General features: G+C 52.5%; 1 protein-coding gene across 8 annotated transcripts in view; it reads right to left on the bottom strand.

The window, feature by feature from the left end:
• The window catches only part of Dop1b (DOP1 leucine zipper like protein B), a 119,296-nt gene that overhangs the window by 40,821 nt on the left and 66,224 nt on the right, over positions 1 to 12,251 (bottom strand). For 5 of the 8 annotated variants that reach the window (XR_013043883.1, XR_013043884.1, XR_013043885.1 and 2 more), the window contains 6 exons: positions 11,596 to 11,784; positions 8,149 to 8,271; positions 7,659 to 7,793; positions 3,298 to 3,353; positions 1,663 to 1,770; positions 1,508 to 1,574 (listed from right to left, as the gene is read on the bottom strand). Coding sequence is in view for 3 of the 8 variants with exons in the window: in XM_042259573.2 (XP_042115507.1) it covers positions 1,508 to 1,574; positions 1,663 to 1,770; positions 3,298 to 3,353; positions 7,659 to 7,793; positions 8,149 to 8,271; positions 11,596 to 11,784 (678 nt within the window). In the remaining 5 variants the exon portion in view is untranslated. The remainder of the gene's footprint in view (positions 1 to 1,507; positions 1,575 to 1,662; positions 1,771 to 3,297; positions 3,354 to 7,658; positions 7,794 to 8,148; positions 8,272 to 11,595; positions 11,785 to 12,251) is intronic. The other 3 variants (XR_013043886.1, XR_013043887.1, XM_006981347.4) reach the window with 1 other exon arrangement.

The raw sequence follows: 12,251 nt of genomic DNA, 5'->3' as shown, positions 1-12,251 counted from the left end.
TGCCATGATGAAACCATTACTTTGCACATTAACCTGAGATTAATAATAATAATAATAATAACGATGATGATGAAAACCAAGGGCTGGGATGCAGCCTGGTGGCAGAACACTTTTCTGGGTCTTGCCATGTGCACAGGCCTGGGTTTGATCCCTAGTACTGCGAGAGAATAGAAAAAAAGCAAAGGGAGAGGGGGAGGGGGAGAAGGGAGAGAGAACACCGGAGGCTACGTCTGCGTTCTGGCAGACACTGTCAGTTAACAGGGACCTGGGCATTCTTGGATTTCGGCGTCTTATGTGTAAGTGTGGCAGGGCAGTGCAGTGCAGAGGTTCCTGGATTCTCACTCAGGCCATTTCAGGTTTAACTAGAATTTGATCTCCTCCATGGAGGATCCTGTGGAAAATTACCCAACCCTGTTCTAGGACCTGAGGCCAAGATGTCCCTGGTAACTCACCTTAGCTCCTGTAAACTGCAGGCTTGTGCAAACCTCCCCTGCAGCTGCAGAGCGAGAGGCGAGGATGAGGTTTTCACTTTGACAGTCCCTTGGTCTAAATGCTCGGGGCCACGCTTTGGTCCTGCATACCTGAGTGTAGTCCCGGCTGATTGGAATAAAGACTTTCAGATGGCTGTGAACTGGTGGGCTCCCTGTAACATTTGGTTTTGGAGTTGAAGAATACTGTACTTATGTGTTTAAACTGAAGCCTTTCATAAAAAATAAAAATAGCCATGGACTTAATCAATATTAATAACTGTAGAATAGTGATGTTTTAACTATATCATGACTTTTTTTTAAAGTGGAGTCTCACTAAGTAGCCATGGGATTTCCTGGAACTCATAGCAATCCCCTTGCCTCAGCATCCCAATTTTAGCATTCTGACCCTCAAGTGCTGGGATCACAGGCAGGAGCCACCATATCTGGGTAAGTTTCACTGTTTCTAGTATTTCTGAATTTTCTTATGAACACATAATTGCTATTTATTTATTTGTTTGTTTGTTTGTTCGTTCGTTCGTTCGTTCGTTCGTTCGTTCGTTCGTTCGTTCGTTCGTTCGTTCATTCATTCATTCATTCATTCATTCATTCATTTTGGTTTTCTATGTAAGAGTCCTGGAACTCACTCTGTAGACCAGCCTGGCTTTGAACTCACAGAGATCTGCCTGCCTCTCCTGGAATTAAAGGTGTGTGCCACCAGTGCCTGGCCACATTGCTTTTATGTTGGGGCAAAGAGAAGGTTTTGAGGAAAGTATCCTGGGATGAGAAACATCCATGTTTCACAGAGGTCAGTGTACAGGCAAGCAGGAGGGCATCTCACAGACTCCCCAGCAGGCAGCTCCAATACGACTCCGCTTTCAGAGAAAACCCCAGCCCAAGCCGGCTTGACCTCTTCACTAATGGGAGGGACTCAGAAGCTAGGCTGAGGCTCTGCGTACAGGTTCTTTGCAACAGTGGCATCCTGAAGCTGTGTGGCACTGCAGGATGGCCGACCTTTTCAAACACTCCCACATACACACCTGGAGGTCTTTTTGGTCCTTCTTGCTTTCCAGGTTGGGTGTTCTTATTACAAAGTCATTCAGCATGCTGTTGGGAGACAATCAGCTTCAGGTCAGACTGTTACAGCAATCAAGTGAACACTGTATCCCCCCTGCATGTGGAGGGAGACTCTTACCTGAGAAGCAGAAAATACCCAGGGGGGGCCAGGTTCAGCTGCACAGACTCCTTCAGGACACCCAAGAGCGAGGGGAAGTTCTCCTGCAAGTCTGGTACCGAGAGTCTATTGGGAAAGCAAAGACAGGGAGGCACAGTCTCAGCGTGGGAAATAGAAGCAGGTTTCCTCAGAAGCACATTTCAGATGCAGGAGAGCAGATGGGCGAACAGCAGATCTGACTGGCCCAACGCTGGCCTGTTCTTAGTTTTTTATGGTCTGTGCAAGCTTGGTTTTAGCACTGGGGCAAGCATCTGCAGTTAGGAACCTGGCATTAAGCTTCTGGCATGTGGGGTACTCTGGGTTTCACTGTCTGTAGAATGAAAGTCTCCACCAGCCGGGCAGCTTTCCTCTCTGGCTGCGCTTGCCCAGCACTGAGGGCAGCATGCATCATGGGTGGTAAGGATGCAGCGTAAAGGAAGGTGACACCAGCCAGTGACCACTGCCCAGGGCTGCTCTCAGGTCCAGCCTCTCCAGCAGCACTCAGGAGGGTGATGATGTCACCACGACACAGCCAGGCACTGCAGCTCGGTTTGCCAAAGCTCAGACGCAGTCAGGAGGCCACACCTCCACACGCTGGTACCTACCTCACTACCTGTGGCTCCACTTTGGTGGCTCCTCCTCTGCAGCAGAAGGATGATAAAAAACCTACCCTGAATCTGCTGGGCATCTCAGAGCACAGAAGCCACTGAGGTCAGCTGGTGTCACAATAGCACTGGCTATCCCGAGGAGTGGCGTGCCTAGCTCAGAGGACTACAAAGACTCTCGAGAGTGAAGACTGACAGCTAGTTTGAATTTAATCATCAACCCAGTGACTGCTGGGATTACAGTCCTCAGTTTACCTTTCTGAGATGTAGACTGTGAGGAGCTGAGATGTTAACTGTGTGAACCAAGGGAACTGCACTGGGTTGTCAGAATATTTACCGTGAACCACCCCCAACCCCCGCTCCCTCCCCCCAGCCAGAACACAACCCCAAACGACAGGCTCACATGTTTCAAACACATGGGTTCCAGATGGTGGCGCCATTTTGGGAGGCTGTGGAATTTGGGGGGTAGGAGGCATGGCGGGCTGAGGTGTATGCTTCCCCTCCACCCCTCAGTACCCCAGCACAGATGGCCCTATCCAAGCAGTACCAGGGCCATAGCTACAGAGGCCCAGCTAAGTGCTCTTTGCATGCTGGGGACCCCCGCCCTCCCCCACCAGCTTCAGTCCAGACTGGGATTCAGTTGAGTAAACCAAACCAGAAGTCACCCGGCATAAACCACATAAGGCACACATAAGGTACACAAACCCATTTCTCCTTTTTCTAAAAGAGGCCTTGACCCTTTCCTAGCTGTGGGTCTCTAAAGTCAGCCTCATATAAACCTAAACGTTTAAAGCTCGAAAGGCCTCGTGCGCAGCTTCGCTGAAGCGCAGAAATGGGTTCTAACGATGGCAGCTCAGCTCTTCAGAGAAAGAACAGCACAGTTACTGAGGCCACACCCTTGCCCTGGGAAGGGCGAGGCCACTAAGGGGCTCCCTGAACTCAAGCCACGCTGCTCCCCTCGGGGTCCCACAGGGGCGCCTGCTACGGGGAGGGCAGACGGGCGGGCGCCCACCTCTGGATGAAAGCGTAGCAGAACTGCAGCACAGGAATGTCCACCAGCGGCGATTTCTGAAAGGAAGACGACAGCGGTCACTCAGGCTGCTAGGAAGGCGGCCGTCAAAGAACGCAACAGAAGTCTCCGCCAGTCTGCAGCTGCTGCGGTTGCAACGTCACCGGTCCCCCAAATGCAAGTGCTATTCAGGGGTCTGCGGGAACTCGCTAGGGGGAGGGAGGATGACGACAATCCTTGAAAGTCACATCCTGGCCTAGGCCCCCCTTGTCCCTTTTCCTGGTCTGCTGTGACATGAACAGTCTCCAACACACATTCCTCCTGCTACCACGAGCTGAGTGGCTCTGCCATACCTTCCCTACCCCGATGGATGGAGCCTTCTGAAGCCACCAGCCAGGTATGTGTGTCTGTTCCTCAAGCTGTCCGTCTTGTGGTCAGGTGACAGGAGACCAATAGAACACACTAGTAAAACGGAGCTTTGAGCCCAAGAGTCGCTGGTGTGAAGCAGGAGGACATGCTGAGACAGCTGTGCAGCTGTTCCCCTGGAACACACAGCTCACCCCTGCTCTATCCGGAAAGTCCACTCCTCTCCCTCCAAACCCCGCCCTCTCAGAGAATCTCCAACAAAGAAAAGGCACCAAAAGCCCAGTGCTGCGTTCTTGGTGGCTGCGGCAGCTCCTCCCCTGAAGTTGCCAGCGGCCCAAGTCCCCACCTAAATTGGTCAGCTTTTGACCACACTTGGGCACAAACCCAGCTTGTGGAGGACACGTCATCACCCCCTGGCCTACAGGGTATATGAGCTGCCTGCTTTAGTTCAGGAGTGTGACTTCTCCGGCCCTGATCTCTGGGATTGGAGTACGCACCCAGGCACCCAGGAGCTGCTTTGCTCAAATAAACCTGTTCTTTTACTTTTTCATTTCGGCTTGATCTGGCCTACTGTGTCGGCGGAGAAACCTATTATCGTGATACAGAAAGCCTATTGCCTGTGCAGCCCCAACTTCCCTGCGGAGGAAAGGGGGGGGGATATGGACCACGATAAACACACAGAGTGACCCTAGACAAGGGAAGTGCCCGGTCCTCAGTGTAAGAGCTTGCTCTGCCTACCTCAGACTTCTTTAAGTCCCAAGTAGTTGGAATTATGTAAAAATGGTCCCAAAACACTTTTTCTCTTTTTTCTTAGAAAGCTAATTATGGAAATTGAACTAAAATAACCAGAGAACCATCAACTTCAGCCAGATAAAACCTAGTTTCTTTTTTACACTCTCCAAACAAGAAGTCACAGTTTTCTATAGACTTTCAAGTAACTTGCAGACACACAACCCGAAGAGACCCCACTGGCTGCACAGCGTGTGTGCCATCTCCAGGATAGTGCCCTGTGAGCGTGTGTGCCTCTCCGGGACAGTGCCCTGTGATTGTGTGTGCCTCTCCAGGACAGCGCCCTGTGAGCGTGTGTGCCTCTCCAGGACAGTGCCCTGGGCATGCATTCTAATTGGTCTTTTTTTTTTTTCAAAGATTTATTTATTATGTATACAAGTATTCTACCTGCATGTATGCAGGCAGGCCAGAAGAGGGCACCAGATCTAACTACAGATGGTTGTGAGCCACCATGTGGTTAATGGGAATTGAACTCAGGACCTCTGGAAGAGCAGCCACTGCTCTTAACCACTGAGCCATCCCTCCAGCCTCTCTCTCTCTCTCTCTCTCTCTCTCTCTCTCTCTCTCTCTCTCTCTCTCTCTCTCTCTCTCTCTCTCTCTCTCTTCTTTGAGACAGGGTTTCTCTGTGTAGTTTTGGTGCCTGTCCTAGATCTTACTCTGTGGATCAGGCTGCCTTAAACTCACAGAGATCCACCCGAGTGCTAGGATTAATGGCGTGAGCCACCACTGCCTGGCCTCCAGTTATTTTTCAACCTAGAATCTAGACAAACTGAAACAACACATTCAGTCTACTTTGCTTCCAGTTCATGTGTGCAATCCATGTGCATGCTGTTAGCATTTAGACATTACCTGCCCGGCTCCTTGGGAATCTTGCCAGTAAGCAATTAGTACCTTGGCCAGCTCAGGGTCCTGAGAACATCATCCTATGGAGTCCTGTTTTCGTAGTCCATTTATGCATGCACCAAGGCTCTTTTAAGAGGTGGGCTCCACCCCCCCTCCTCCCACAAGGTCACGTCTGCACCTCCTCTCTCTCCCCTTTCCTGTCTTTTTCTCTTCTCTCCTCAGCTCCCTTCTTTCCCTTCTCCCCAATAAAACTCTCCACATGAGTGCGGTCCGCATGGTGCCCTCTCTCTGGCTCCCACTTGCCGTGACTGCCGAGCACCATTTTTAAAACACAACACCTGCAGTTCGTGTGTGCGCACTTCATGTGTGTGGGGCTCGTGCGCATAACTAGAAAAGGTCTTCATAAGGACTCCATAAATGGTTAGGTAGAGACTTGCGGGAAGAACTCAAGAGCGTCACAGTTCATCCTGCCACCCCTGAGAACCAAAGCTCTCATCTCTTCAAGCATCCTCAGATGGACACTGTCTGAGAAGGACCTCCAGAATGCTGCAGGTAAAGAGCCCAAGCCAGCTAGGGCCATCTTTAGGTCCTTCGATAGGCGCTTTTGTCAGGCTGGATCAGATCTGCTGGCCTTGGGCTCCGTTAGGACTGGCTGTCCTCAGTCTCCAACTGTACAGCTGCCAACTTCACAGAGGCAACACCCGATCCCTGGAGCGCAGGGGTCCCGGCTTGCGGCAGCCCCTCCTGGAGACCACAGAGCGGGCCTGTAAACACACTGCTTCGTGACTTTCCTCCGTCCTGTAACTCTACACTCATGTAACCTTTTCCACAGCAGACATGTCCTTCAGGATACTTTAAATATGTGTTCCTCACAGGGTCACTCACATTCGGCTCCAACTATTTTTGTATCTCTCTCAGGCAGAGGTGATTCACTGTCAGACTCTGAAGTCTTCTGTTTCACTGTGGCTCATCCAGTGTCTTCCTTCCCCGACTGTATGAATAAGCTCTGTCTTCTGTCTGTCCTCTTCAACTTGTCCTCGGCCAGGGATTGACTTTGTACTGTAAGAGCCACGGTCATCAATACCGACTGTCTTCTCTAAAACCCTCACTCACACAAGACACCTGAGTCAACACTGGCCCAAGCTGTGTCACTCAATGGCCACAGAGAAAGCTCAAGGTTACCAGAGGGGTCTGGTTCACCCCGGCTGGTCTCTGTGCACAGCTCCTTACCGGCTTTCCCACAGCTTTTCCTCACAAGAGCTGAGACTATTAACACACCCGCTGTCCCTGAGTGTGTGCCTTCTACAGCTCGGAAGTGTCTTTCTCAGGGACACGTGGTCCTTCCGAAGTGGGACGCGGGGAAGCCTGACCTATATTTCTTCGGCGCTATGGGAGGGTCAGGCCTAACTGACTTCCACGAACACCGGAGAGCAAGTCCAGATGGCCTGATCCCACACGGCCTGTGCCTGGTCCACTGTGGCCCCCGCCCTGAGCCCACGCCCCTGTCCTCACCTAGTCTCTCCGTTCCTCACCACTGCACACGGGGACCGAGCCCGGCACCTCCCCTGCCACGGTGGCTGCCGAGTCGCAGGTGCCTGCACCCCAACAGCCTGCTTTGTTTACTCTCCACGCCTCTCAGGCTGTGGGGCTCCCGAGGGCAGGTGCCATTTCCTCTTTCTAAAAACTGTTCCACGAAGTGAACAGAAGGTGCCAAGAACTGAGCACCAGGCCGTGTGTGTGGCCGAGTGTGTGGCCATGTGTGTGGCAGTGTGTGTGTCCGTGTGTGTGTCCGTGTGTGTGTGTCCGTGTGTGTGGCTGTGTGTGTGGCCGTGTGTGTGACCGTGTGTGTCCGTGTGTGTGGCAGTGTGTGTGGCTGTGTGTGTGGCTGTGTGTGTGGCCGTGTGTGTGGCTGTGTGTGGCCGTGTGTGTGGCTGTGTGTGTGGCCGTGTGTGTGTGTGGCCGTGTGTGTGGCCGTGTGTGTGTGTGTGGCCGTGTGTGTGGCAGTGTGTGTGGCTGTGTGTGTGTGTGGCTGTGTGTGTGGCAGTGTGTGTGGCTGTGTGTGTGTGTGTGGCCGTGTGTGTGGCTGTGTGTGTGGCCGTGTGTGTGTGTGTGGCAGTATGTGTGTGTGGCCGTGTGTGTGGCAGCAGGGGACAGGCAAGCTAACTCCTGTCTCTAAACAACACTGGGACCCTGGAGGCCTCCTCCAAACACAGTGACAGCCCCTCACTACAACCCGAGAATCCAGTGGTTGCCTCTGGGCCACAACTTATAGGAAGCAGCACCAGGAAGGACTCCGGAACCCCTGGAGATTTCCCAGGGCATGCTCCAGGGTGTGCTCCCCCGGGGCGTGCTCCCGGGCGGCTCACCTCATCCCCTTTGATCTGCAGTGGCCTCTTCACCACCTCCTTCACCAGCTGCAGCACCGAGTCTGTCTGCAGGGTGCTGAGAGCACAAACCAGGTCGACAAGGGTGTGCTGGGATGCGCTGGCCGCGGGGACGATCTGCCCGGAAGAGAGGGATTCCGTGAAAGCTTATCGGAGAAAATAACCACAAAATGCACACACACAGCCTTCCACAGCGGCTATCGCTGGACAAAGGAGTTCGCTTCCCCCATAGTGTGTACGGAGTGTGTACATGTGCGAATCCACGTACACATGTGTGAGTGTGTGTGCGCGGAGGCCCGAGGCTGATGCTGGCTGTCCTCCACAGCCTGTGTCTTTTTCATCTCGTGTCATTTGTCGTGTGAGGGCACAGGTGTAGGAACACACGCTACAGTGAGCGTGAAGAGGCTGGAGGACAATCTGTGGACATGAGTTCTCTCCTCTACCACCCGGCCACCCCTCCGCTTCCGTCTACCTTTGTCTTGCTGTGACGTCGAGCTTGCTTTCTGCTCCACACTGTAGCCACGGCAGCCATCAGCTGAACCCCGAGATGGGCCGCCAAGGGGTTCAGCAAGTCTAAAATTTTCTGTCTTAGGATCTGGTGAACGGAAAAGCAGGAAGTTAGTCGCAAATAAAAAGATCTTCACAGAGTCATACCGGGCCCTCGCCTGATGCACGCCTAGCTGCCATTGAAGGTGAGACCTGACTCGGAATTCCAGCGGTGTGTTTCACAGCTGAGGGGGCTGGGACAGAGGACGGGACAGAGACCCTTGCAAGAGCTGGGAAGGAGAGGGGACAGACACCCCTGCAGAGGGAAGCAGTGGCCAGGAAGGAGAGACGCAGCCAGGTGAGGTGCTTGGCAGGTCTTGAGACGGTAAATATTCCCGAGGGATAACTAAACCTGGTCGTGTGTGTGTGTGTGTGTGTGTGTGTGCGCGCGCGCGCGCGCGCGCGCGCGCACGCACGCACACCTATGAATGTGCCTGTTTGTGTGCATTCCTCTGCAGCACTGGAAATGCAATCCAGGGTCTGGAGCATGCTTGGAAAATGCTCTCCCACTGAGGTGCGTTCCTCTCACACGGAAACCCTACAGCCTAGGTTTATCTCCAGCAGCTGGAAGAGAGCCTAGATTCACTAGAAACGTTAATATTCAAGTTCTAAAAGTATACAGCATCCACCGAATTGTACCAGTTAAGCCATTCAGGATAAAGCTGTAACCTGGCCCTAGCTATCATATACTCTGCCTCTGGGTTCTCCCACTTCCTGAAAGCTGCTGTTCATTCCTGCTGCCCCAAACACTCTGCCCTGGTTCTACCCTCCTACCCTGGTCTCGGATCAGCCTCTCTGCCCAGTACTGCACCCTCCCTGCAGCACAGAGCAGCCAGCTCCATGCCATGCACTGTCAGAGCATGCGGCCTCCCGCAGGGTGCCCTCCTCTTCTCATCCTGGCCGCGGCCATGAGGGCCGGGCTCTGTCTGTCTGGCCCACAGGAGCATGGGCAGAGGCCACTCTGTCCTCACTGCTCATGCTTACTTCATGGTAGACGAGTACTCGGAGAGCATTTCCCTTGACTGCAGATAGCCCATCCTCCCATGAGGCAGCAGAGCCCAGCAACAGCCTCGTCTTCCAGGTGAGGAGACCGAGGCCCAGACAGAATGAGTCCGTACAAAGGGTTTTCTGGACCTGCTGAGAGCGGCTTCCTGCAAGCAGCGGGAATTTGCACAGACTTCCTTTTTTTTTTTTTTTTGTTTTTTGTTTTTTTTTTTTGGTTTTTCGAGACAGGGTTTCTCTGTGTAGCTTTGTGCCTTTCCTGGAGCTCACTTGGTAGCCCAGGCTGGCCTCGAACTCACAGAGATCCGCCTGCCTCTGCCTCCCGAGTGCTGGGATTAAAGGCGTGCACCACCACCGCCTGGCTTCAGACTTCCTCTTCATGTACCCACTGGGTTCAATTTTCCTGTAGAGATGTGAAGATCTATTCACCATGAAAGGGCACCAATGACAGACCAAAGAAATGTTGTCACCCAAGTCCAGCTTGGTAAACCTTGAGTTTGTTTATGAGAGTCTGTCTCACTATTGGCCTGGAATTTATTATGGAGACCTCAGTAGGTTTGAACCCAGATATCCCTCTGCCTCTTGAGCACTGGGATTAAGGGTGTGCACTACCATGCCCAGCTTATTCATTTTTTAAGAATCCAGTAATTGACTTTTATTTACAACTAGTGTGTGTGATGTGTGAGCGTGTGATGTGTGAGCGTGTGATGTGTGTATGAGAGACCATGTGTGTGCCACAGCACACGCATGGAGGTCGTCAGAGGACAACCCTCAGGCTTCAAGCTGTTGTGTGGGTTTGGAGGATCTGACTCAGGTCCCCAGGTTTGAGAGGCAGGCGCTCTATCCACTGAGCCACCTCACCAATCCACAGTGAGCTTAACTGGGTCAGTCTACTCACAGGAGCATGTGTGGGAGGGGAGGGTCACCCACAGGAACGCAGGTAACATACACACAGGGGAAATCTCCTCAGGGAGGGGTGGAGCACCCATCCTCCCCCACACAACGGAACGTTAGCGGGGCCCTCTTGTCAGAGTCTTACAGGGCCCATCACAGCTGCTCTGATTCCAAGACAGCAATGGCCACGTCATTCCGGGGACGGCACTCGACAGAGCACCCCCGGAGCGGATGGGAGCACCCCCGGAGCGGATGGGAGCACCCCCGGAGTGGATGGGAGCACCACAGATGCCAGCCCTGCCGAGCGCTGGTGACCGTGAGCCCGAAGGCCACGCCTGGGGGACCCGGCTCCTGTGCGAGGTAATTCTGAGCCACCACAGTGACATAACCCCAGGCCAGCTCGCGTGCCTGCAGCCCTCTGAGGCGGAGATGTGAAAACTAACAGGGTCAAGGTTTTGGGGCCGGTTTGTTTAGTAAGATAAACTCCCCAAAGCACACTGACAGCTTGCACTGGAGTGCCCTGGCCTCAGACGCACGTCTAGGAGCTGGGCCGAGTTTAAAAGCGGGACTCCTTAGACACTCAGGTGAGGACTCATCCATCAGACTTTAGCTTTATCAATAACGCATTTTCAACGAAGGCTCAATCACTCACACTCCTCTGTTCTGTATACAAATATTTGTTTTTGTGAGAAAGGGTCTTAGGTAAAGGTGGCTGCAAGCTCCATTTGTAGCTAAGGCTAGCCCTGAACTCCTGTCTTTCCTGTTTCCACTCTCAAATGCTGAAAATGATAGGCGTGTGCCATAATATTATCTTAAAGGGAGATTTCTCCTTTTGATTTCAACTGTGGGTCCCATTAAGTATTTTTTTATGATTTGTGTATGTAATTCCATACATACACATTTTTCTTTCTTTGTTTATTAAGACAAGGTCTGGGGTTTGGGGATTTAGCTCTGTGGTAGAGTGCTTGCCTAGCAAGCACAAGGCCCTGGGTTCTGTCCTCAGCTCAAAAAAAAAGAAAGGAAGGAAGGAAGGAAGGAGGGAGGGAGGGAGGGAGGGAGGGAGGGAGGAAGGAAGGAAGAAAGAAAGAAAGAAAGAAAGAGAGAGAGAGAGAGAGAGAGAGAGAGAGAGAGAGAAAGAAAGAAAGAAAGAAAAGAAAAGAAAAGAAAAGAAAAGAAAAGAAAGAAAGAAAGACAGGGTCTGGCTATGCAGCCCTGGCTGGAACTCACTGTGCAGATCTAGCTGGCCTCAGACCTGCAGCAATAGCATTCTCCTGAGAGCTGGGAACACAGGCGGTGTGTGTGTGTGTGTGTGTGTGTGTGTGTGTGTGCGCGCGTGCGCGCGCGTGCTGCCATGCCTGGCATCCAGAGACAAAAGAACTGAGAAGGCTGGTAGGAACTGCACAGCGGTGTGCCACCCTGAGCCCGGCTGGGAGGTGGGAGGCGGAGGCAGGCGCAGACCGGCAAGAAAGGCGCTCACCTTGGTGGTTTTGAAGTAAACGGAGGAGGATCCTTTTGTGGCTCCCAGGAGATCCACCGGTCTCTTCTGACTTTCCTCCTTTCTGAGAACATTCCAGATGAGGGCCATGGTGTTCACGATTCGAGGCAGCTCCTCCAAAATGGCGTTCTTGGCGTTCCTCAGGTTGATGGGGTCACTGATGGCAGCAGTCTGAAAGTTCAAACAGGGGTGGGGTGGGAGCAGGAGGCTCACTGCACCAGCCTAGTCCCCTCTCCCCGGGGATGGCGTCGCTGCTGGGAGTTGGGGTGGACCACCCATGTGGTGGTCTGGAAGCGACATTTGTCCCGGGATGTGTTGAGCTCCTGCTTGTTTTCAGAGAACGAGCTGACACGCAACACTTCAAACTATAAACTTTTTGTTTTTTGGACAGGGTCTCTATAATGTAGCCCTGGCTGTCCTAGAACTCACTAGGTAGACCATGCAGGCCTCAAATTCAGAGGTCCACCTGCCTCTGCCTCCCAAGTGCGGAGATTAAAGGTATGCTCACTACATCTGGCTTAAACTTTTTCCAATCAATCAATAGTAGGGGTACTTTAAGATTGTGTTTTGTTTTGCTTTTTTAATTTTTTATTTTTTTTTTGAGACAGGGTTTCTCTGTTTAGCTTTGCGCCTTTCCT

Source organism: Peromyscus maniculatus, chromosome 12 (genome assembly GCF_049852395.1).
Source record: "Peromyscus maniculatus bairdii isolate BWxNUB_F1_BW_parent chromosome 12, HU_Pman_BW_mat_3.1, whole genome shotgun sequence".
Taxonomy (NCBI): Eukaryota; Metazoa; Chordata; class Mammalia; order Rodentia; family Cricetidae; genus Peromyscus; species Peromyscus maniculatus.
The sequence above is the reverse complement of the archived record's forward strand: the minus strand, read 5'-3'. Positions and strand labels throughout refer to the sequence as shown.